The sequence below is a fragment of the Manacus vitellinus genome, unplaced genomic scaffold (assembly GCF_001715985.3).
Source record: "Manacus vitellinus isolate BGI_N305 unplaced genomic scaffold, ASM171598v3 scaffold_18_pilon, whole genome shotgun sequence".
Taxonomy (NCBI): Eukaryota; Metazoa; Chordata; class Aves; order Passeriformes; family Pipridae; genus Manacus; species Manacus vitellinus.
Genome location: NW_021939324.1, coordinates 14,574,122 through 14,601,445, shown reverse-complemented (window position 1 = coordinate 14,601,445; position 27,324 = coordinate 14,574,122). Strand labels below are relative to the sequence as shown.

The window sequence follows — 27,324 nt, the reverse complement described above, 5'->3', positions numbered from 1 at the left end:
GGTTTTTCTTTAAAAACACAAAACATTTTTAAATCCCGAAGGAATTTTAAAACCAAGAAGAACAAGCAACAAATTCATTGCCTCTTTCTTTGTCCCAACCAACCAACCCCTCCAGTTATCTCACATGCTCTACATTATGTAAAAGTGCATTTCCACATAGTGCATTTCACTCTACAGCAGTGCATTCAAAAAAAGCAGGCTGTCCAAAAAGCATTTCTAAAAATAAAGTCAGTGCATAACAAGACTACTTTGAAGGACCTGGTCTAGAGGAAGATGTCCTTGCTCATGGCATGGAGGTGGGAACTAGAGGATCTTCAAGGTCACTTCCAACCCAAACCATTCTATGGTTCTCTGATAATAATTCAGCTTTGTGTTTGGCAACTTACCCTTAGAGCTGTTGGTGACCTTGAGTAGTCAACAATATCACACCGGAACGAGTACCCTGTGGCCCAACCCGACATAAGAAACTGGAGCAAAGAAAAGGGAAAGGGTAAAAATTTACTTTACTTCCTTTGAAAAATTCATTAATTTTGGATTATTTTTGCAATCACTAAGCAGGAGAGGAAAAACAATATTAAAAACACGTCAAATAAGTTACGTTGTCAATCATCTACCTCTGCGTGGGATAACTACCACAAAATCCTTTGCTGTTGCAGATTAATGAATTCCTAATTCCAAGACCACACCTGTAGAGAGGAATTTTCTTCCTACACTCATTATTTCAGCATTAGTAACTGAAGAGGAGAAACAGCTTCATCTCAAAACTAATGTTAAAAACCAACTTACTGTGTAAATCTGACCACAAAACCATAGCTAACCATCTTAATACTGAAAAGAATCCAACACAGCATCTTAATTCTCTAACAAAATTAGCACTATAAAAAATTATAATTGCTAATTATCATTAAAGACAAGGAACAAATCCATATGCAGAATACATATTTAATACCATAGTTTCTAAAATTTTTCCTTAGTTAAATTGAGTGATTCAGTTGGTCTTTCAGTGATAAAAGTGATGAGAAGCTACAATAAGAACACACACATGACCAAAGGACTGTATGTACCAAATATCATTTAATCTTTTCTCTTTGAATATATTAAATAATATATATACTATAATAATATAATAAATCTATTTGGACATGAGCAACATTATTAATATTACACTTGGCTCGTTCCACTGCCAGCCCCTATGACTACTGTATTTTATATCTGTTTATAAAGTGCTTCTCATCATCACTATCCTCTCATGCATGCTAAGAGATTCAACTCCCTTAACAGATGCAGGAGTTTAGTCTTTTTAACTTCCTAAAAGAACTGGTTGCTTAAAGAAAATAAGTTCTGGAACACCACCAAGACAACACAGTACTAACTCAACCACCAAATTACTTGGTTCCAAAGAAGGAAAGAATCAGCTTCTTGGTGACTACCAGACAATAGCAGAAATTCAATCTGTTACACTCTGTCCATGATTCTTTCATGAAATTGTAACATGGAAGTCTTGATAGCAGACTAATTGAATACTGTGGTAATGTCAGACACTAACAGAAGTTTTTTGGGGTTTTTTTTGTTTGATTATTTCTTTGTGGGGGTTTTTTTTGAGTTTTGGGGGTTTTTTTGAGGATTATAACCAAAACAGGAACCAAATTTTATAAGGAAGTTTGGCAATTTTTCAAAGTGATGTTTAAATAGCAAAAGCATCTTACCCACCACCTTCCACACTGCAATCATATCACAAAGTAGCTGTTGCTGCACTGCCTTTAGAGTGGTTTGAAGAAATGTTAAGTAGTTCATTGTAACTCCTGATGACATTCGTGCAAATTGATCTACAAGAAACATGTACTACCAATTTGGCACAATAATCTGAATTTTTTCAAGAATCACTAGCATACTTCTTGGAGGAATATAATTACAACCATCAAAATAATATTTTTTTGATAACTGCAGAGTGGGAGTTATCTTAATAGACTTATTAAAAGTTAGTAGATAGAGACATGAAATACATAAATACATTACAACCAAAAGTAGCACTTACTTCGTAAGTCATATATAAAGAGAGGACTACCACACTAAAATTATAAAAGGTCATTATCTGCCTGAGTTCAAAAGGTTTTTTATTTTCCATGAGTTTGGGTCCCAAGGAAGTGACAAAATAAATGTAGGTTCCAATGATAAAGGTTGTTGGAAAAGGTGAAGACATGAGTGGCCAGCCTTCCAGTCTTGGATCTAGAGGGGGAGGAGAGAAAAAAATTAAATCGGATGTCTACAGTACTTATTAAAACAGCTACAGAAAAGTATTTAATTCCTAATGGTTTATGTTTTCCTGTCAAACCAACCATGTTTCAGAGTCTATTCACCTCAAATCCATACTGACTGGATAATAAGATTGAGGACCTGTATGTTTCAATGCTTTTTTTCTGCATCAATACTTCACAGATAATGAAAAGGAGACAGAATCATGAGTGATGTGATTTTCTGTCTCTACAGTACCATAAAAAACACACTTTCATATTAGAAGGAAGTTGTAATATATCAAGCAAGTATTGTGTGTTCCTTTCCAGTTATCCCAGAGAGATATATTGCAGAGACACCTCCTTATATGCACACCTCCCTACAGCTAAGGCTGGCAGGCATTCCATCCAAGCATCACCATGACTCCACTGAACCCTTCTGGGGTTCATCACCCAGTCCCACCTCAGCAAAGACTTCCACATTTCTCCATAAGCAGGAGAACTGACACAAGCTTCACGTATTTTTTTAAATTTTTATTTGATTTGACTTTTATATACTGACTTCAGGAAGATTTGTTTCAGAATGATCCCAAACTTAAATACTGACTCAGTAAACTGCTGTTTTCATGGCTTGCTGCTGTATTTTAAGAGTGAAATTATACTATTGCAATTTTTGTCAAGTGTAATTCATAGGCAAACACTTTAAGTCAGCAAATTTTCAACTCACAGCATTCAAGCAACCTATCACCCATGAGACCCTCTGATGTGGTTCACAGCCACTGGAAGTGTAAAAACAGATTGAGAAGGAAAGCACATTATAATGCTGCTCACAGTTTGTAACATGCCAGTGCTGCTGCTCACAGACCAACAAGGACTGTGAACCACAGCACTCGGCATCTGCCTCTGTGCACTGCAAGAGAATCACCAGCTCTTTACAACTGACTGCTCTTTCTACATCCATTCTTGCACTGCTCCTACCAAACCTTTCCTATTGTTCTTCCCAGCTTGATCCTGAGGAAACCATGTTCCACCACTAACAGTGTGCTACCAAATGCCAAATATAAGCACTGGTGGGCAGGGAGACAAGGAACTCATGTTCTGAAGTCATGGACACTGCAGCAGAAACACTTCCTTCATCATCCAGCTCCATCCCAATCCTTTTCACCTCACCAGCCATACTGATTAAACTCCCTTCTTGCTTGCATGCTGTGCTTCTACAGAACAAGAGAAAAGGTGCTCAGCTATGCTGAAAAAGATAATCAGTCATCTTATCTATCAAACTTCAACCGCTTCTCAAATTTTTCCCAGGAATCGGCTAATTCCTGTCACTATGTGCTTACTGCAGTAAGAAACACTGAGATAGACGGGTCTTAACTCCAAAATTGAGATATTCTGTCAGTTTTTGGTAAACATACAGAACAACAATATAAAATCAAGGCTTGTTTAATATCTCTTACTAGCTGCAACAAGAAACTGACATTCCTTTTCAAAATAGAGCTGTGACAGAGTTAATTACTCTGAGGATTAATTTCAAAACACTGAAACTTACTAGACTTTGTTGGTTTTTTTCACTTTGCAAAAGCAAAATACAGTAACACCATGAGCCTGCATTAATTAACCCATAAAATCCAACTGTTTGATATTGAAAAAGAGTTAAAACCTTATATTCAGCAGCACAGGAGAAATGTAAACTATATATTTAGGCAAGCCAATAACACTTACAGAAAAATCACTGTCTGCACTTTATTTACTGAGAGCTCATACCCATAAACCACCTAAGTTTTGCTTATTTCCTATTTTAAAATGCAGAAATAGTTTGCAATGTCAAAAGGTAACTGGTAAGTTTTACAAAAATTTATAGGATGACAAAGCTACTTTTAAGTTGGTCAACAGCACGTTGCTATTCAAAATTATTGGCAGATTTAAATTACTCACCAGCATCTTTAATCCATTCATCATAGAGTAGTACAGCCTTTGAAGTCAGATTGCTAAGGGCCATTTTCACTTGATAAAGATTTTATGATGCTGCCTGCAGGAAAACAAACCAAAACAGAAATATGGATTTCTGTCAATAAAAAAGAGATCAGTAAAGTTTTATGGAAAATATTTTCAAGAAACAGAACAGTAAAAAACAGAGAGGGTTAACAGAGCACCACATGGGAAATACAGATCAGGAAGCGTTAGCTGACCACATCCCACTATCCTTGGGTCTAATTTATAGCTGAGCTGTTATCCACGACAATATGATTTTGCAATCTATACATACAAACCAGGTGCTTACGTGCCATAAAGTTTATCTCAAGAAACCATGCTGTGGTTAACCATTACAGTTAAGGGACAAATATGAATGAACAGTAGATACTTAAATTCATTTTTATTACCATCTCCACTTAAAGTCCAAGTCACTGATGTGGAGTTCAGCTTTGCAGCATTTATTATTGAAAAATAATATTAATTTTCTAAGATGTATTTCTAAGGTAGGTGGGAAGGAGAAAACCTACCAATATGTCAGCATATTCCCTTTAAATACAATAATTAGCTATGTTATAATTAGTGTGCAAATCCCACTCTGACGAATCAACTGTTTCCACATCAGGATAGTGGAATGTCACAGTACAAGTGGTAATATCATTAACTCACAAAAATTATCCAGCACCTCCACTCTGCATGCAGCACCTCCCACATATGTAAAATTTTTCCAAGTATGCTTATATGAATACTCTTTTTTTTCTCCACCAGCTCTTCCCTTGTCTCATCCCCTCTAGAAAATACCTTTTAAAAACCCCAGCACATTTAAAGGGTGTCTCTCCTATTCCCACTGAGTGTCTCACTTTACCATACGATTTCTCTCCATAACCCTGAGCAATCTTCACACTATATTCACCTTTATTAGTTCAGGCTGCCACCACACCTTGATAACAAGCTCCCTTCCTCTGGCAGCCCTTCTGCATCTCCTCCAGGCTAACCAGCTGCAGGTTTGGAGAGCTGGTTCTGCCCTCAAGATCTTAATGCATCCTCAGGTCTTCCCATTATCATCTTCTCATTTGTTCTTACCATAACAGTTCTGAAAAATAATTTCACCCACATCTCCACTTCTACAAGTTCCTGTTCACTGCCATTTCACAGGAGTTTTTAGCCATTATACCCACCCTTCATCACAAGATCCAACACAGATAAGACTACCTTCATTAGAGTTCATTTGATCTACTTTGTCCCAATTCTCATTTTACTACCCACTTGTTTCCCTGCTTGCAATTCTATCCTATGCCCCTGAATATCTGAAACCACTATCAATTTCACATTTGGAAAATATTCCTTCTGCAAGTCTCTTTGAAGTTCACATTTTCTAGAAGTATCATCCTCCAGTATCAGCATTTCCCAACTCAACGTCATTGACTTTGTGCTGACCATTTTCACATGCCCTACACTCATATTACAATGTTTGCTTCAAAGATCTATATTTATAATGATGCTTGCAAGATTGGAAGTGGGGGGCATCCTCTTCCTTTTCTAATGGAAACCAAAAGGGTCCTCTTCCATTTGGCACTAGCAATCAAATGATCGAAAAGATTTTATGGTTACAGGCGAACTATAAATATTATTGCCATCTTGCTCCATAAGCCACACTATTGATGATATCAAAAATGCATAAATTCAACCCTGTCTTGAACACCAGGTACTTTAGACTGCCCAACTGTGACAGCCAGGCAATTCAGCTGTAACTGGTGCTGAGGAGGAAGCATAAATAAAACCTTTACTTCATAAATAATCACTGTAATTAAATGTTTAGACTGATTACCTAAAAAAGTTATCCTTTTAATTCCAGTATTCTTTCCATTTCAGATGCACTAGAACAGTCTATCCAGAGACAAGGCATTGCAAACTAAAGGTATTTCATTCAGCAGTTACAGTAAAATTCTACCAAAGCCCACAGACACCTTGTGCAGAGTATGGCTCAGTTTTTCAACAAATATATTCACTGAATGCAAATAATCACATTATATTTAACTGGTTCTTCAATAAGAAAAATAGTTTACTGATTTTACTGCTACTCATGCTGGTTTTCCCACCCTCATACTACTGGAACTCAGACTAGTTAGTTCAACATGCTGACCAAGACTAAAGTTATACAAGTATCTACTTCTTAAAAACATGTTCTCAAAAATTCAGAAAATTCAGTGTAGATGTTGGCTCTAAATTAACTGGCATTTAATATTGCCATTTACCTTGTTCCACCTCTCCTGAGCCCCCACCTCTCCTGCAACTCCCCTTGCAGCTCCTCTCCCTTTAAAACATTCCACAAGAGCTAAGACAGCAAAGGCTCCAAGCCTTCAAGGTTCATTTTCTGTTCATAGCCAAGCAAGATACAACTGTAGTTGCCAAAGTTATTCGGAAAGTTCAATAACTATACTTGAGAGAAGGATGTACGAGGCAGAAATCAGCCACACAATAGTGACTGATCAATTAATCTGAACCTAAAAGTAAGCAAAATTTAGTAAGTTAAACCCAATTATTTTAAGAGTAGAAATAAAGTGTGCAAGAAAGACCATGTTGTTCAAAATTTTCCTATGGTTAAAAGATTTAAAACCAACTTTCATATATGACATTATCACTTTGCTTTCAATGTGCTTTAACTAGCTACTTTCTTAACTAGCTACTCAGTTTTCCTTTGTAAATCCATTTCTATGAACAATAGTTTACATTAATGTTAGGTTCTGAGGATAAGTTGTTTGTTTACAACCTACAAAAGTAGGGTTAATGGCAGCATGGAAGATATTTTGTCTTATCCTTTTACACGTAGTTCACAAGCAAATTCATATGTACTGGAAAATAACATGATCAAGGCTTGGTTCTGTTTTGTTTTTGTTTTTTTTTTAATAGAAGAGTTAAAAAATGAAAACCACATACCCACACACAAGATAAACAACTAGCTTGTGCTTCACCAAGAAAAAACAAACCATTTTTGAAAGATTGTTTTTTTATAGTACAGCTGTTGTTAAGAAGTAACTTATAATGCTTTGACCATAATACAATCTTCCAAAAAGTTTGGCAGTTTTGAAGGCTACAGAACTTATCTTCTAAATGCGAGACTGGAAAGAGTTTGCCTGAAGGGACAAAGACTTGGGGCCAGAGAAGGCCATTTTTTAAATACACAGCTTTAGTTCTTCATGCTATAAACTCATCTGCCCATTAAGCATTTGTACAGCCACAGTTCAGTCAGGAAAATGTACATTTGGTTTACATACCTGCTAAAGTACTTACAGAATCAGCACATCAGCACTTTTATTTCCAATGTTCCACTTTCTGCTCATGTCAAAACTATACCATAAAATGCACAGCTGAGTGTCTAGTTTGTAGCAAACCCTCTCAATGTTAGGTAAGTCACATTAGCAAACTCATTTTCAAAATTAGGTTATTTTAAAAGACATATTGCAAGCTACTTACATAAATTTAAAAATGCAGTCATATAAGTAGTCTGCCCACCTTGAAAAGTTTTAAATAACATACAGTCAGTCCTCTCAAACACGTGCATTTGAAAAACAAGCACCAAAATCACCTCAAAAACATATTCAAGGTACTCAGCTCTTCAAAAGAAATAAGCGCTTTTTCTGGTTTTGTCAGTGGAAATAATATTGTGCACCTAGGTTCCAGCCAGCTGTACTAGCATCATTTCTGAAGATATCTTTAAACAAATGTGCCCTCCACCACTTCAAAAATAGGAGGTATGAGGCAAAAGAGAAAAAGGGCTATGTTAAAAGAGCAAAGTAACTTGCTGTCCTCTGGTCCCCTGCAGCTCAGCAGACAGGTGGAAGAGCCCACTAATTGCAGCTGAGTTAAAGCATACAGCTTGGTAGAACCAATTTCAAGTCAGACCACTACTTTTACTGGGAAGGCAAGGGCAGATTAGATCATTTACAGCAACCAGAAATGCCACAGATACTACAGCAAACTATATGAGAATGTTTGATGATGAAAAGTGGTAAGGAAAGAAGTTGTTAGAAGTCCTCAAGTTCAGTCAGCTCATAAAACTATTAGTGATTTTTGTAACGGGAATTACTGGTATGCTTCAAACATTTCTTATTTCTAAATGAGAACAAGAAGTTTCTCACATTCCTTTGCTTAACCCACATGAAAGATATTTGCCATTCTTGATGCTCATTTATTCCCCCTACATAGTTTTTTAATAATAAAACAGATATAAAGATTTTACAACAATTGTTTTATGTTGGCGGCTACTGAACAAAACAAGCACACAAAAGAACTTGACAAAAAAACAAGCAAAATTAAACAATCTAATGTGAGCTGTCACTCCAGAAAACAAATTTTATCTCAGCGTGAACTTAAAAACACTTAGCATTAAGACTTTACATTAGACAGCAAAGCTACTTTTACAGAGATCCTTTAGCAAAAGGCTGCAGATTAAGACAATAGACTACAGACTTCAGTGGTCTAATTTCCAACCAAGGCAGGTCCCAAAAGCAATGGTTCTGGAACATCACCCCTGGCCTGACAAGCCAGTGGTGATAGGAGGATCCTCCACCCTGCAGAGCCCACTGGAAGAGGGGGAGAGCATACAGAAAGCACTGACCCACACAGCTCTGATTTCAAAATTATAGCTTAAGAAATGGCAATAATACTGGCTTACATGTTCAGGCACAATTATGAAACTTTCACATTTCAGAATGACTTTGTATACTGTTGTTAATTCTTCTCTTGAAGTTCAGAAGATAATTAAATTAGGACGTTTCACAGATGGTATCTTAAGCTTTACCTGGGAAATACCAGCTCTGCCCTTCCTATTTCCCAGGGCTGTGTGTTACATAATTGCAGTTATTTTAACTACATTACTCCCTCATGTCACATGGCAAGCAACTACAAACTGCCTATTACAATACATGGATTACTCACATTCTGCAACAAAGTTTTAAACTTTAGGTGGGTGTCACCTGTTGTCATGGATTTTGCTGAGAGAAGTTTCTATCACCTTTACTATCCTTTATGCCTTGTCTCAATCACCCAGCCCAGTTTTGGAAAGGTTCATCTCACAAGTTTGCCACATCCTGCTTAGCATTAGGTGGCCTTTCCCTTTTTGATAGTATTGCTTGTAAACACTGCCCCTTTTAGGTGGCAGTGGACATCCTAAAAACAGACGAGAGGCTTAGAAACTATATTAGAATGTCTACTTATACAATTCCTCATTGGAACTATTCAATAAGAGATCTAATACTTATCTCATGTAGTCACCCTTACTGTATTTTTTACATAGTATACCTCCCTATTTAATCTTTTGCTTTTTAAACTAGCATCAAATCTGTCATTCACCTGTGTGAATAAAGTAGTCTAAGTAGAAGAACTAGTGAAAAAAAGTTTAATTGCAATCACACTTCAGATGGTTTTCTGCCCTTCTAATGGATTTCCCATTCTGCTGCTGTGTAAAATAAAGACCAATTCGTATTTTCTTCCACAGCTGCCTATAAATTGTTAATAGAGCAGATATTGCAGACTTCACAGCAAAGCTGAACACTAACAATAGGCAAAGAAAAGCCCCTTCTTATGGGAACTATTTCAGGAGTACAGCTTTGTTTTGTACCCAATTCCTAACCAGAATGATATGGGCATTCCGCTGGATTACATACTCTGATCCAATCGCCAGTCGTTGAATGAGGAAGGCCCACTGTACAATCCCACAGAATCACTGCCAATGGGGCTGGTCCTCTGACAGCTGCAGGGTAAGTCACAGCAGCTCACCAACCCAAATGAAAGCTTAAGCTTTTAAGAAAAAAAAAAAAAAAAAAAAAACAAAAAAAAAAACAAAAAAAAAAAATTTCTCAGCCAACTCAGACTTTAAAGGCTGAATAGGCCTTTGCAAAGGAAACATTAAGACATACAAACTGGAATGCCACAGGCAGAGAGAAAAGTGGGAATAACAGCTCTGTCATAGATCCCTTCAAGCTGATAGTGAAATGCAGGGAGTACACAAGATTATCAGGTAGGGAGGACACAAGATCATCATGTCCAATCCTGCCTACTCATAGACAATCATGTACTAGATCTGTAGTCAGGAACCTTACACATTCCTCCTCAACAAATCACCAGTCTATCTACAGCAAACCACAAGGGACACTCTATAAGATGAGAACCGAAGCCACAAAAATTGCATGTGCTACAGCAAGGCAGGAAAAGATCTGACAATACCAGTATCTCAAATGCATCACCTAGGGTTGCAGAGATGTAGGCGAGAGTGATTCTGGGGACTAATCTTCTACATCACATAGAAAGACTTATCAAGTCTAAATAGTCCCTGCAATCATAGCCTGGAAGGACGTTTCTTTATAAGTCTGAACTCAGTTATTTGTTTAACTCAAGTATAAAACTCCAGGCAGATCCCTGAAAAGGTTCTGAGTTTCACTTAGGAAGTGAGCAGTATGGGCATCAGTGTATCTTCCTCGGTTTTCTCTCCCCATAGTTCCAGTGTTTCAGAGAAAAGCAAAAGCATACGCAGGAGAGAAATTCCTAGGATTTTAACTCGTGCTCTTCTGCCTTTACCAAAAACTCTTTACTTAAGCATTTAAATGTCAGCCGTCCTTCAGCCAACTAGTGTCACCTGCCTACTGCTCTGCTGCAGTGAGTGTCTCCTGCACTCAGCTTAGGACAGAAGTTCTTCTCGTTGTTTCCCCAGTGCGTGACTTGCACTTGGCTCCTTTAAGTTTCATTCCAACTCAGTGACATCAGCTCACGGTCACCTAGTCCTGCCTACATGGCGAGTCCTGTGGCACATATGGCACGACAACTTTCACTTAGATGGTTCTTAATGCAACTTCACTTCCATTAGATTACCCTTACCAAAAGCCTTTGGCAAAGTATTGATTTGGCCCAAAGTAATTGGGCCATATGATCTCAGGTTAATATCCTCCTCACCCAAAGAACTTGGACTCTTCCTTTTCCCTCCTTACTTATTAAGCAATAAGAAAACTTTCTGCAGCATTTCAGTTTTTCTTTAAAAATCAGATCAATTAAGCTTTGGATCACTTTAAACAGACTCTCACAAAACAAGAACCAGGCCTAGACAGCAGTAACACATTCTAGTACTTTCAGCCATGCTGCACAGTCATGCTAACTCATACTGCTCCCTGCTCACTCATCTACAAGCCAACATCTTCATAATATGCTGAGCTTTCACCCGTTCTGTTTGTTTTTCCTCTATGGTAGAGACAGTTCTGATAAGGGTATGTAAGAATTATTTACAGCTGTGGTGTTTCTAAAGTGTATACATACACATTTTTAGTAACCAAGCAAACCAGAATATAAAATTCTGTACTAAAGTAGAGGAGTAAGGCCTGTTACATACACTGCAAAGGTAACACAGGGTGGGCTTTTTAAGCTGCTTAGGAAGCACATTGTTTTTAATATCCAATCTTAAAAAGGGAGAGGGAGTACAAGTGTTAACTAAATACTTTGAATGGAAGGGATCAGAGACATCTAATGTCCCAGACTGTTTCCCTGCTTTAGCAGCAAGCTGAGTCACTGAGTTGGCTCCATTGTATCATCTATCCTGATTAACAGTTAAGAGTCAATGCATATGAGTTAACTGCATATCAGAATCTCATACATCCAATTAATTATGATACCTTGGCTACCAAGGACTTAGTTTGTGTTTACACATCTCTTAGTATAACAATTATGTAAATTGCTGATAAATAGTCACAGGGGGGGTCACTCTGTGGAAGCTAAAGAGAAATGCAGAGCTAGAGTTCAGCTTCCAGAGAAGACTCCTTAAAACAAAGGAGAACAGGACTTGTTACATAGGTAACATCTTGCTGATCTAGCCAATAACAATGGGAAAAAAACAGAGAAGCCTTTTTAACTTCCAAGACATCTCAAAAACAAACAATCAATGGCAATGTACCTGTGGCCATTCAACACTAGAGAAAAATCAATACAGAAAAATTAGACCATAATTTCCACCAGTGGTAGACAAAGACAGGTAGATGTTTTGTAACATGAAAATACATGAGAAAAAAGTTTCAAAGGAAGAGAAGATGGAAAAAAAATTATATAATTACCTTAAGAACACATTATTCAACCTAAGACAGAAGAGATAAGCAAGTAAAGTGACAAATATTCATAATTATCAAAGGAAGAGGTATTTTTCCACAGGCACATATATAGCATACACTCAGCTACTGTCATTGTAGTTGTCATAGCAAAACATTGTTGTCATTGCAAAGTCACTGCCATTTCATAGAATTTTTATTGTACCAGCTGTAACCTTGCTGGGTTCAGAATACTAGTAAGAAGTAACACTGATAACACTCATGCAGAGTTGCAACATACTATTTCTTCACACTTTAATGTAGCAATTTACAATAGCTGAACTGCTCCCACACCATTCTCTCATGCTGATGTGAGCTAATTTGCTTTACCATTGTCTCCCACTGCCTTGCACTTGCTTAACCTACCCACTCTCTGGGTCCTGGGCCGATATCCCAGGCAGCAAAATAATGCATTTCTTTCTGCTCTGATTTTGCTTGCATTGCAGTAGGCAGGCATAAATTTTAAAGGCAGTTGACCTAGAATTGACACCCTCCCCTTCCTCCCCCCTCTTTTTAAGCTACCATGCAGCATAGTGGACATGCTGCTGAGTATTGTAAGCATCAGCAACTGCACCCTCCCTAGGAGGCTCTTCCAAGAGAGAGCGGGAACCAGCTGTGCTAGCACCTTTTGCAGTGACCCACGCACCACAGTCATGAACTTTGGGAAGTGTGACACAGGCAGCAGCCACACAGTGAGAGGTGATAGCAGAACTTCAGGGTGACAAAAACCACTTTAAAGGAAATCTGTTCTATGCATTTTTAAACTAAAGTTCTAGAACGCTCCTCCTACCCACGGAAGCATTCTGACAGTATCATTAAAAAAGCTGCTGCTTCGAAGTCCAGTCTTGGCACACAAGCTTTTTGGAGTGCTCCAGGAAGCAACTACACTGCCACATCCTAAATCTTTCCAGTCTCGAGCTGGTGATTTGTACAGCTGGAGCTGGAAGTTTCAAATCACTGAGGGATACGCAATGAGATATGCAGGACTTAGGTTTTGGGGGGTTTTTTGTTGTTGTTGTTGTTTGAATTGACATTCTTCAGCATGATGAAAGGTCTGGTTAATCACTATGAAAGACATTCATGAGTATTAGTATTAGGCAACCCACAAAGGTACATTATATCATTGTTTGGAGACTCAGGCCTCTCAGTCAGAACAACTAAACAGAGCAGAAAAACCATGTATATATTTCTAACTCCTCCTGACGCTACAGTTTTTTCTCCTGCATCACAAAGAAAATCTCCACTTAAAAAAAATATAAGTAATTAGTTTACACTTGACCAAAGTTACTGTGGAGGTGAACTACAGTTTCAAACATTGAGAAGAGGTGGAAAAGCCAGATATTCCCCAGTAAGTGTTTGTGGTACTCTGTACTCAATGGAGGAATCCCAAAGGGATGGCAAATGGACAGCAAAGAGACATCTGAAGTTTAGGAACAGCTGAAGGAAAAGCCACTTGTGAAGTCATTTGTAGTCAAAGCCACTTGCATTGTGCTTACACTTTGAATCCAGAGATAAATACATGGAAATTAGTAAATTATAAAACTCCATTTGATTCTATTTGAAATTTTGATGGCTTTTGAGTACCACTCAAGCCATCTTGCATATTGCTTACACTACTTCTTGTTTGAAGGTTCTACAGTACCGTTTCCTTTTGAGATGACTCACCCACTGGAGACTGATCCAGTTTGACAGAGGTTGGGCACACAGGATGAACGCAAGAATGGGAGCACCTTTGCTTTGACACAGTACTAGCAGCAGTTCCAAAAATACTCTTTCCACTTGTATGCAGATACCCTTTTAAGGACTATAGAAGTGCTGGACTTTCAAAGAGTTCTTGCAACAGTCGGGGGGTCAGAACTCAACAAACAGTATGAAAACGAATATTCATAGCTGCCTATAAGCATTAGAGCGAGGAAACATCCGGACATGGTGACCCAGAGCAGACAAAGGCCTATGGAGACTAATGAAAAAGGTTGCCTGGGCAGAGCAATGCTGCATGGACAGTATTCAGAGGACAATCTAATCTCAACAGCTTACATGAAAACAAAACTATCCATCATCACCTAAAAACATTAACTGTCTTGATTAACAAAAGTGCTTTTCAAGATTTTTTTAAACCAGATCTTGTTATAAAAATCCAACGTTAAAAATATATCAGTTTTTCATTCAAACTCCAAGAAATCAACATGCAGGAGTTTGCATAACAAAATGCAAAGTAGAGGTTGATATTATGGGCAAAGATACATTAATTACAAGAAACAGTTTTGAGGGTTTACTTTTGCTCCAGATTTAGTTAGCTAGACTTTAATTCCTTTGCCAATAGGAATTTTTAAAAGTCTCCATTATTTTGCATTTTCTGGAAGCTCAAGAATAGCATATAAAGCAGTATTATTCAGGTTGTGATTTTTTGACAGTAGAGCGTTTTTAAATCAGCTTAAAACACGAAGTGGTGACTTCAAAGAGTAGCAGAATGAAACAACACGTTCATGCACAGCTCTAATCATATGTGTGTTTTCAGGATTTTCCATCTTTTATCAGTATTTTCCACTACTACAGTAGGATGCAGTTTTTACCATCTTTCCAAGCATTCAGAGACCACCCAAGACCACAAGACATCTCTGCAGTTTAAAATAGAACAGTTCATCCAGACAGCATGTAGGGACAAACCAGCTATGTCTGTCCAAGACAATTGCATTTTCTTTTTCTTTTTTTCGATCCTGAAAGATTGCCAAATACAAATAGCTAAGAAAAAAAAAAATCGCAACAACAAAGTGCATTAGGCAATGGACATGCAAGATCAGAATAACACAGGAGACAATAATACTTCCAACGCAGAAGCTTGGCAAGCAGCAGAGTACTCAGTCCAGTACTAATGTTCCTGTAAAACACCAGTATACTAGAAACAGACAAGTGTCTAACAGTCTACTGAGCATACAACAGCAGTAAAACAGAAGAAAACTGGCCTGTCTCTAAGACAAAAGAAAATTAGACTCATAAATAGTTATGCCTTTAACTTATCAAAACAGTCTTAGGCAGTATTTTTGATATATAGGTTTCAGTGCTTTGCAGAAGAGGTCAGTGTGTTCGTATGGAGCACTCAGTCCCCAGAGAAAAAGGGGCATGTTTTCTACCAGTTTCTACAGTTGTGAGGAAAATCAAAGTGCTGGATGCCACTTCAATATTCAGTTACCACGCAAAACTAGAAGGCCACACACCCCTTTCTGAACCTAAAGCAACACCGGAGCCCTCATCACAAAACGCTTCACAAGTATAGTGACTTGCCTCCACTCTTTTCCTTCTACCTCACTTCAGGATGACTTTATTGCTCACACTTAAATCAAAGAGTTTGCTTTCACCCACATTCCTTGTCTTACGTATACATTATACAGCTGCAGGTTCATCCAGCTGACCGTATCCAAAAAGTGTGGTGCTTTCCCACTCACTGGAATGGAAGATTGAATCTCTTCCCACTGCAGTCATCTCAGAGAATGAGCCAGGGTCATATAATTTCACCATTTATAAAAGCGACTCCCTTGCTTATCACAAAAGTCTGTACAGATTCAATCAAGTTTTGTCTGATGCTTCAGTACCTTGCATGAAAGCAACTAATGAAATGCCACACTTCCCAAGGACCTCTACAGGATATAAGCAAGAATATCAGATTGCACTATTGCCACACCCCAAGAGGCAATTTTCCATCCCATACTTTTAACTTTAATTCAAGTGGGGTATATAAGCTTTTCAGTTTAAAAATAAAGTAGCAATCTCATTTCAAAAGACTGGGAAAAACTCCAGAGCAAACCAGAACTCAGTATGGTCCAGTCCACATTCAGGAACCTTTTTCCACAACTTTCTGATAAGCTTCCATAATTGATCAAGTGGACCAGTTCAGTTTATGAAAAGCAGTCTCAGAATAATCTGAAATTCAGTTGGGGAATATTTCACCCCACAAGATTTCAAGCAGCTACTAAAGGACTAGCTGAAGAGATGCACGGAGAGCTCCAACAGCACCTGTGTTTTTCATTCCCTCCTCCTGACCTTCTTTCTTCTACAAAATCTAAGAGTTATGTTCATCCTTAGAAGTTAAAATAAGTGAACTTCCTGAACATCAGAGCTAGGCATGAAGCTATTTACAGCCTTGCCTTACAGTTTTATCCCTTTTTTGTGTAAAAAGAAACTCAAGCAAGCTCCTTAACAACCTGACTTGGCACAGAACAAAAGGTGCTACAGAAACAATGTTGTTGGCACAAGAGTAATAATGCAAGAGACCAAAGGAATTAATAACTATAACAAGGTTTTTGAATAGTGCATCTCACAAGTAGTTTTATGAAAGGTTTCATTTCAAAGTTGACATTGAACACTTGAGTTTACTCCATCAGCCTCTTGGCTTTTGTAGACAGTATGTTCTACAATTCTCATTCACAAAAGACTACGGTGGACAGAGCACCTCCAAAGTTCATTACAATAATTTCACTAAGTTTGTCAGATCCTGTACAGAATGTACAGGTAAAGATTAAAAAGTGAATCTTTCATATCAGCATTAAGCAAACAAGCCACAGAACTCCAACTACAAAAGTGATAAAGAATGTATTTAATCCTGATTTTTTTTTAACTGTACATCTAAACAAACACAACAGGGATTCTAGTGGATGTTATAAACACAAATACTGTAAAACATACTATTCATTTGCAATATACCTGAATCTAAGTCATTTTCACATGTACAGAAGGAAACATTGCCAACTGCCTCTGAACAGACTACAGTCATTTCCATGCTGCCCGTCCCCATTTAATCATGGTACATGGTAAACAAATACTGCAGTATTTACTTAGCAGAGTAAGTGAGTATATCTGACCAATAACCCTGATAATCTTGGTGCTTCAGCCAATATCTTTTCATGAAAAACAATACAAAAAAAATTGCCAGAATGAGACAGTTGAAAATACTAGCTGTGAAATCTTAAAAAAAAAATCTGATACATTTGATAAATACCGCATTTCAAAACTTAACTAAAGAGAAAGAATTCCTATGCCCCAATGCCCACTAAAAAAGAAAAAAAAAAATCTTTTCTCCTCCACCAGTGACAGAATGTCTAAATGAAGAATTTTATCCTTCCCACTCACCTGACACTCTGCTCAGGTACATATCAAAAAATTCAGCTTCAACTACTGGAAGCAATTTCCAGGCACATCAATTTCTAACAGATCAGGCAAAACCAAACTTAAAAAAAAAAGAATCTACTTGCCACCTCAACTAACTTTCCTGAAAGAAAGAACACAGTGAACCATTCCCATACTCTAAAAGCTTACAGAGAACTACTGAATCAGGTTTTTGTGACTTTGCTTTAAGTCATTTCAGGACTGATGATACAATGCAAATTATTTCCAAATCAACAAACTGATCTTTGTGAGTCAGACTGCAGCAAGAGTCGCTCTCTTCTTTTGTTAGAAAACAAAGAATAAAAGGAATAGAGTAAGCTATATTTTTATCTCAGGCATAGTAATAAACCCTGAAAGCCATCACTGGGATAGGAGCATTCTCTTGAATTCCAGTCCATGAGATGCCTGTTGAAACTTAGCAGCTTTTTGCACTCTACATGCTATTTCTTCACACAAGGTTTTGCAGTGCACCATACAAAGTCACGCTCACATTCACACACAGTCAGTGAGGCACTGCTTTAAAGACTTTGAATAGAGGCTCCAGGCATCAGGCCCAATGTGCAAGGCACCGTATCAATATAAAAGATAATCTAAACTACAAAGAATTCACAATACAGTTAAACGCAGGCAGGCAGCAGGTAGGATTTCATAAAGCTGCTACAAGCAGCTTCTCTTGAGCATAGCCTGCTCAAGCAGAGCAAGTCTGGCTGTTTACAGGGTAAGTTTGCAATTATAAGAGCACTTTTAATAGCAGCAATGTAATTTTAATCAACCTCTCTCCCCACTACTCATACCTGCTCCTATGTCACCCTTGACTCCTGCTGGAACAACCATTTCTCTGGCTGCATAATAAAACAAATTGGGAAACAAACATAGGGTGAGAGAGGCAGCCTCACAGAAATGCTAAGGTATTTTTTAACTTAGATCAGTTCCTCAGTGCTTTTCAGCAGCAGCCTTCACCAAGACTTATGCCAACACAAAAGTGACACAAAAAGCATGTGGAATAAAAGAAATGCCAGTGAAACTAAAACATCAGCCTAAGCTGGTATCACAGGAGACAAGAGTCGATGTTCATTGCTTTTACTGTGACAAGTAATACAGCCCTGACAATTAAAAGGGGCAATCTGAATACAATTGCTCCTAGTAAATAAGATGATTCATAGAGTTTACTGACATCTATATGTGTCTTCCTTGTGACACCTGTGCCTCTCCACAGATGAAACCCAGAGTATGCTTTGAGCTGGATAGGCTTTACAAGTAGTTTTTGAGACTAGATTTGTGTGCTACCTCAGGATTTTGAAGTTAAGTGCTACTGAAATCCAGTTCCTCAGACTCTCATCCAGACCCAAGAGAACAACATGACACTTAAATCTGTGCTGCTGTAAGCTGAGTATTCTTCTCATATCACTGAATTCATGAACTACTTGAAGGTCTTTTCTAGTCAACATCTTCAGTGATAAATTGCTGTGTGTAACTATCATAAGCTGATAGAGCAAAAATAGCAAAATACATGCAGAAGAAAAAAGATATACATTGACAGACACGTTGAAAGCATTTTACTATATGAATTCAGTAAAAATAGACAAGAAATAAAAGAACCCCATTCAGTATTTCCATGTCAATTCTCAGCATTAAACACTGAAACCAAAGATAAGTAAAGAAAAGAGACACTTGAGTTGTTCTGGTAAACTTCAGTGTAAACGTACGAATTTAATTTCTGCTGAAATAATTTTTTACTTTTTGGATTTCAACTAAGTAGCATACGTATTGAAAAAAGTTAACTGCTACATCACTTGTGACTTCACAAAACTTTTAGCAAATTGAACATGTCACAACAGCCTACAGAAACTAAAACTATTGCATGGCCCTTTAGCTTTCATGTTCTTGCCTTTTAAAGGAACCTTTTAAAAGGAACTGTTTAAAAAAAGTACAATCAGGCTTACAAAATTAACTATTTGTTTTGTTAATGCTTTGTCTTCTTTCTAATAATCTAACATTTTATGGAGTAAAAAGTTTAGTTTTCACCATTTAGGCTGCATTTGCCCTCTAGATGCAGCATTGAGCCTGGGTACTGGACAGAGTCCGTCCCTGAGAAAGCATGTGGGACTTGCTCCCTAGGACAGTACAATAATGCAGAGTAACTATCCAACTTTTAAATAACATGTAAAGCAAATTTTAAATGTGCAGAAAGATCCCAAAATAAAACCTAAGACAACCCTGAAGCTTTTGTGGCATGCTTTAAATATATTTTATGGAAACAATTATTCTTAAAGTTGGAATAGCCTCTGTTCTAGTTTCCTGGTGCTTAGCTCCCGTCCCTTTCCACATCGAGGCAGAAGTACAGATCAGCTTCCTTCTAAATACTTGGACAGGCCTACCAAAACTGTGTTTGGAGCATCCATAAATTGCAGCTGAGAAAAACATAATCAAATCTGCCAGTTCTTGAACTTGATATGTACTTGGGCAATGAGAAACTGCTAAAAATATTGCACCTGTGTGTCCTACCTGCTGTGGCTTCAGGAAAGAAAACCAGAATAGTGAAGATCTGCAGTGAGGGACAGAATAGTGATAGAAATGATTATTTCTTCCTTTCCAGCTGCCCAAGCTTTGAGAAGTAAGTTTCAGATATCCATTAGCCTGAAGTGAATATGAGTGTTGAGCTATAATATTTTTATAAGGTATGCTGTGCCACTGAAGATGACAACACCCCACCTATTTATACTTTCCTATGTACTATAGCTCTGCCTATCAACTTTGATCCACTTCAGAGTGAAGCAGCTTCGCATAACCCACAGCTGGGAGCTAAACTATCTCATTTCAGCTGAGGCAGACCAGGGAGCTCACACCAGCCTTCACTAGGACAATTACTGGGCAGCAACCTCTCACAGCCATGCTGAGGCAGAGTCATCAGGCAGGGAGAGATGCCACATGAAGTCTGCCAAGTTACATCCAGAATACGACAAAGACAATTTCACAAGCAGCTGATGAAGAACCAGGAAGAGATCCTGGCTCCCTTCCACCTCCTGCCCTTGAACACGGCACAAAGGTGACTTCCCTCACTTTCCCACTTTCCTCACCCCACACGCACCTCCCGTGCCCATCTCATGCACTGCTTGGCCCTCTGCCTTGCTCCACATTTCCCCACACCTCCAGAAATCTGTGTGTTAAGCACCCAGACAGGGGCAGGCCAAAGAAAGAGATAAGCATTAAACCAGATGCATTGAGTAAAAGCAGCTTCAAGAGGAAGAGCAGGAGTCCAAGGCAGGGAAAAATAAAAAACAGTTTTCCAGTTTATTGCAGCAGAGGGAACCAAAGTCAGGAAGGGCACAGCATGGCAAGGAGAGCATTCGCAGCAGAAGCCATCGAGTTAAGTCAGGATATAGAAACGTACCTGATTAATTCTTTTACTGGTATGCAATTAGTTCACAGGTATTTCATGGTATTTGGTGAGCTTCATAATTAGTTAAATCCTATTTGGTATGTATTACTTGACTAACACTTCCCAACACATTCCATGAATATTGCTTCCTGTACCATAACCTGTCTCACTCTACCAATAAATACTATTTAATAGAAAGATATACACATTATAATGAAACACTTATTTGCATTATTCCCCACATTTGCAACAGAAGTGCTGCCTAGGAAGACTTTCACAGGATCAAAGAATGGCCTGGACTGGAAAAGACCTTGAAGACCATCTAGTTTCAACCACCCTGGCATAGGCAGGGGCACCTTTCACAAGACCAGCTTGTTCAGAGCTTCATCCAACCTGGCCTAGAACACCTTGAGAGATGGGGCATCCACAACTTCTCTGGGCAACCTGTGCCAGTGACTCACTTTAAGCCTACGCTTATCTAGGTTTTCAAATCCTAGGTCTTTGTACACTTTCTTCAAGCAAACACGTAAGTACGAGTGCACCCATTCCTTAGTGAAGCATTTTCAGGGTATGTCCACACTGCTTAATGCCATGTCAATATACCACCACTCTACTTCTACCTGAGGTAGCTCCAAGGCAGCCTGAATTCGTCCTGGGACGCACCCAAAGTGTTGAGAAGCAGAATAAATCAGGCAGTACGCTGCTCCCAGGCTGCTCCCAACAACTAGAAAAACTTGTTCAAACTTCTCCCACATGGCAATGTGCAATATAGGCCTACACATGGATCTGGGAAGAAGTGAATTAGAATGAAGTAAAGAAGAGAATATCCATACATGGCTGTAAGTTTTCTGGTTTGTCTGAACAGCTTCAATTAACATATCTTGCTTTCCTGTAAAAGCAAAGAAATCAGGAAGAGCTGGTCTGCTGCTTCACTATGCCTTTTCAAGCATCCCACAATTCTATCTTGGTAGCAGCAATGCCCAAAACCCAACCAAAGTTTCAACTCACTTAAAACATATTTACAAATTCAGTATCAACATACTTATAATTCTCAAACAACCTACATGACACCTACAGTTGCAAAGGACAAGTCTAAGAGATTGTTCCAATGTAGCCTCATCAGCTACACAAGCTGGCATTGACCTGCTTCCTCAGCTCATGGCCTTGCTGGCAATACAGCCAGTCCTCAAGAATGGACCTGCCACACGTGGCAGCAGAGGTGACCTGTCTCTAAAGAGGAGGAAGGCAGCAAGCCAGACAGCCACCCTTATGACTTGCCAGAAAACCCCTGGCTAGACATTGTCCCTCCAGCCCTACATTTTAATATCACCATGGGCCACACCTCTCCCCTGGCTGTCTCCAGCCTTCACCCTTGGAAAGAAAGAAGCCTTCATTTCCTGATGCCTTCTTTTCTCTGAGAGCAAAGGGTGGGGGAGGAAAAAGGCATTTTTCAACAATAAAGTCCGTGATGAAGTGAGGCCATGCACATGCCATGGTGCGACTTGTTCCTCACGACAGGAAGATAAGCTCAGTGCGTGTGAGGCATAGCCAGAGGGCCTTGAGAGATAGGAACCATGAGGTGTGGCGCACAACCAGAGGGTTTGGGGGAAAAGTACCGCCGGAGTGCCAGATACATCAGGGGGTTTAGGGAAACAGACACCGTGGGGCGTAAGGCACAGACAGAAAGCTTGGAGGCCAGGCACTTGTAGGGTGTGAGGTACACTCAGGGGAGTCGGGGGGACACGTACCACAGGGCACTGCCTCAGGGTCTGGCGGTAAGGCACAGGGGTGCGCAGACGAGAACAGGGACTAGGGATGCAGGTGCAGCCAGAAGACCAAGGTGGGGAGGGAAGAAGCTCAGCGCGGCACAGCCGAGGATCTGCGGGGGAGGGCAAGAGGAAAGCGGGCGCAATCACGGAGTTTGAAAGGAAGGTGGGAAGGAGGCACCCCGAGCCCCATCCCCATCCCACCCCGTTCCGGCCCGTCCGCGAGAGCGCCCCGCCGCCCTGGGGCGTCCCGCGCTCGCTTCCCGCTCCCGCTCCCCGCTCCCACAGGGTGCACTCACGCGGCAGCCGCGCGGACCGCACCTATCTCCGCACCGCCAGGCGCCAACTGCGCGGCAACTCCGCGCGGGCGACGGAAGCGCGGAGCGGGGCGGGACGGACCGCCCCGCCCCGCAGTCCGGACTGCCCCCCGTTCTGTCCCGCTCCCGCCCCCGCCCCGCTCCGCCCCCGGGCTGGCTCTCCCGCCTGTCCCGCACCGCCGCCGCCCAGCTCCCCAGGGGACGGCGCGGGGAGTACGCTCCGGAGGCACCAAGTCGCCGGCCCCGGCCCGGCCGTCCTCCTGAAAGGGTCAGACGGGGCTCGGGGCCCGCCGGGGCACCACACGTAGCAGTCTGTGGCTGGAGGCCCGTGTCGCTCCTGCTCCGCGGGATGCCACTGCCCCCGGGGCCTGGAACGTCCTCTCCTGCCGCCGGGTGTCAGGGCTAAGAGTTACAGACCTTCGTGAGCAAGTCCAGAGAAGGCCTCGAGGATGATCCGAGGGCTGGAACACCCCTCTTATCAGAAATGGCTGAGAAAGTTGTGGCTAAGCCTGGAGAAGAAAAAGCTTCGAGGAGACCCTATAGTGCATTCCAGTGCCTAAAGGGGGCTACAGGAAAGATGGAGAGGGGCTTTTAGCAAGGACATGTAGTGATATGACAAGGGGGAATGGCTTTAAACTGGAAGACAGAAGGTTTAGATTAGCTATCAGGAAGAAATTCTCCGCTGTGAGGGTGGTGAGGCACTGGCGCAAGTTGCCCAGAGAAGTTGTGGATGCCCCATCTCTGGAAGTGTTCAAGGCCAGGTTGGATGGAGCTTTGAGCAGCCTGGTTTAGTGGAAGGTGTCCCTGTCCACGGCAGGCTGATTGAAACTAGGTGGTCTTCGAGGTCCCTTCCAGCCTAACCATTCTGTGATCCTATGACTAGGGAAAAGACAACTGTTTTTTTACATGTTAACAATACCCACTGCTGTAGTGTTCAGGGGTTCCTCCAGATGACCCTAGATTTTGATCTCACTAGTGCTTTCTGCCAGCATGCAGGAGTACAAATTGCAATGTGGCTTCTTGACACTGCTCCAGGATTGGTGGCAACTAAATGTCACTCTAGGCAACACCAGGAAAATTTAATAATTCCTTGTTTAAAAAACAAAGCACAACTGGTCAGCTTTGGCTCAATGCTTTAAGGCACACTTCCACCCCAAAAAGACAGCAGTACTCCTCTCTTAAAAGATGTTTAGAATGAAAGTAACAGTCTCCAGTGACTCCCATCTAGAGAAGTATGGGGCACAAAGAAAGGTGATGGGGAATTCCTAGTGTATAAGGAGGTGCTCCATTTAGTCCACAGAAGGCTAGAAATTACAGCTTTTTGAGATGGCTAGCATGGAGAGGATAGCTCAGATCAAAAGAATTGGCAAAAAGAAGCAGTAGGGAGAGGATATGAAGGCAAATTGAAGAAGAGGCAAACTCGATGATGTACAGAGACACAAGATGAAAGAACTGTGAACTGAACACATGGTCCATGTGGAGGGGCAGAAGGGGTCTCTGAACTGGAGGACAGCAAGAAGATCAGATTTGAAGTTTGAGATTACAAGAGGCATAACCAGCATAGAAAGCTTGTTATAAGTGTGGAAACATTATGAGAGGCTGGCAGACAGATGGTGGGATGTAGAAACATAGTGCGTAACAGGGAATTTGTAGAACCTCCATATATCACTTGATTAGGGTGGGGATTAGGAAGAGGACCTTGTCCTTTTGGATTTGTTTCATGCTTCTATTGGAATTGCTAGGATTATGACAGGTGAAGAAATCCTGGGGGTTTTGAAAGAGCATCTTAATGAGATCACTGGGTTTGGCCAAAAGGGATATGTCAAAATATGATAAACCATTGAGCAATACTGTATGTCTCATGTAGGAGGGGAAAATCACCAAAAAAAAAAATCAAACCAGCCCCATCTCCCTTCAGTTTTGGAAGAGAACATTTTCTTTTAATTCTTAGTTCAAAGCCATTTTTTTCCAAAACATTAGCCAAGAAAAATTACAAACAGATCTTAGGAACCAGCACATCCCTGCTCAGGTAGAGTCCTTGTGAGCCTTAAGAGTAATAAGTCATCCACAGGGATGTGGCTATGTGGCTCAGCCAGCAACTAATATTCCTCATGTGTTGCAAAATCTATTTTGCCATGCCTGATAGGGCTGCCTTGGCTGAGACAAAATGAGACACTGGGGTGCATAACAATAAAAAGTAAGTAGGTTACCTGTATACTTTAAAATACAAGACTGTTGTCATTAATGGACAAAAAAAAAAGAAAAAATAACCAAATAAAACAATAATAATGAGATGCAAGCTAACAGCTCTAACACATTTGATGCCAACAGCATTTGCATCAACAGATTTTCTCTCTTTGGAGTCTGTAAAGAGGGTAAGAGTCCTTGCTTTCCATGCACTTCAGGAGCAAAGGTAATTTGAATCATCAAGCAAGTCTGTGAAGGTTGGGAGAGAACAGAAATAATGGTTGACCAGTTCAGGGCAGGTAAATGATTAATATGCATCAGGGGAAAGGCAGCGTGAAGGAGACAGCTGTGCCCTGCACACAAAGAAAACAGAGGCACACAGCAAGTCAGAGGCATTTACATTGTAAAAGACAGAGCTAGAAGCAAACAGTGCTTAGCATGTGAAAGCTGCATATGATATTTACTGTGAATTTAAGTTATCTTTAAAGTTCCCTACATTCCCCATCCAATAACAGGGCAAGCGATAAAGGAGCATAGACACTGAAGACAGCTCATTGGATTTTACATGATGGTAAATACCTAACTAGTGGTCTACAAAGCACTGTGCTTGCCATGAATACTGCTAACCAATGCTTTTTCTTTTTCATGGCCTTATTAGAATCCAGGTAGCTCATATGCTTTGAGTCTTTTAGAGATATAAGTACTCTTCTCTAGGACTGTATTTGAAGCCTTGAACCGCTGACTGGCAGAAGAAGCACAGGAGCCACTCCCTAGTCCAGCAAAAGTGTTGGGTTCTTTTGCTGACACAGTACAAGGTAATCATCCCAAGAACACCAACAGATATCTGCACACAAATCTTAAGGAGATGCAAGTGTAACCCAAATCTTGTTTGCAAGCTTTGATTTTCTGGAGAAATCTGGTTTGCCTGTGCACCAGTATTGGTCATGACAACTGCCAAACCTGTCCCAGACAGGTTCTGCTGCAAGTGGCCTGTCTCCCATAGCTGCCATAGCACAGAGGGCTGCTGTGTTTGGCAGCTGGACTGGTGACAAAAGGGACCTCTAGGCCCTTTCTCATTTTCCAGTTGGAGTTACTTTCAGACTTGGCTTACTGCTTATTGCAGAAAAATTTGCTTTTTCTACCTAGTCCTCTGAGCCAGAACAGAGCCTTTTATGTAGTTGAAGCATTCTACTCATTTCCCTGCCTGGGTCTGTTCCAGAAAAACATGCATGGGCCCTTGTGTAATGCTGGCAGTGACCTTCCAGAAACAGTTTCCACATGGCAGACAAATTCCCCCTAAGACATGTATCATCAATTTTGCTGTGGGACAAGGTGAGAAGATGACTCAGTCCTGTTCATCTCTCTACAGATGAGCTGAGTTTTGCAAAGAGGTTTCGCCCTCCCTCTATGGACATACCCTAGAGGTAACTGTACAGAAGTGAGTAGTCACTGCTGGTTTTGCATGGCTTCTGGACACCACAAGCCCACCACAAACTACTGCAGTATTGTCAAGTCAGCCTGTTTCAATAGCTACACATTTACCTGCATGTTGAGTTCCAGTTTTGCCATTTGAACAACAGTGAAATTGATAAACTCTTGGAAATATGACAAAGCTTTTCAGATAGGGAACTTTCCGTATAAACTCATCTATCTCAATTAACAGTATTAAAACCATTAGGTCCATAAAACAATTATTTTACTGTTATGCATCTGAGACTGGTTCTAGACAGGAGTAAAGGAAGAAGCTATCCCAAAAGTAGAGTGAAAAATGTCTGTTGCAAAAGTAGAAGTAATAATCTGAAGTGTATGAAAAATGTCATTAAAGGGGATGTTTAACAGAGTGTCATGGTGTCATTTATATATATATGATATACATATGTGATAAATATATACTTTCTATTATGTATGTATATATTTTAAAGTTTCTGTATAATGCATATAGTACATAGATATGCAGAATATACTGTACAAATAAACTTAGAATGCATAGACACACACATGATATAATACACTTTTTTATAAATACAGCGTGGTTCTCAAATGAAAACTGGTAGTGACTCACCTCTTCGGAGCGTATTGTTTGAATGTAGGCTGGTTGCAACTCATTCTATAACAGGAAGGAGAATTAAATAATGTGCAAATAGTGCATTGCAGTCAGCCAAAGAAGCCTTATGAAACAACCAAAGCCAG

The 27,324-nt window shown here is 40.1% G+C and overlaps 1 protein-coding gene across 1 annotated transcript in view; it reads right to left on the bottom strand.

The window, feature by feature from the left end:
- The window catches only part of ELOVL7 (ELOVL fatty acid elongase 7), a 29,904-nt gene extending 7,227 nt beyond the window's left edge, over window positions 1-22,677 (bottom strand). Inside the window, exons 1-4 of the mRNA XM_008933618.2 lie at window positions 22,613-22,677; window positions 4,167-4,260; window positions 2,036-2,226; window positions 387-467 (exon numbers count right to left, since the gene is read on the bottom strand). Of these exons, the coding sequence (XP_008931866.1) occupies window positions 387-467; window positions 2,036-2,226; window positions 4,167-4,230 (336 nt within the window). The 5' untranslated portion in view covers window positions 4,231-4,260; window positions 22,613-22,677. The remainder of the gene's footprint in view (window positions 1-386; window positions 468-2,035; window positions 2,227-4,166; window positions 4,261-22,612) is intronic.
- Between the last annotated feature and the right edge of the window lie 4,647 nt (window positions 22,678-27,324).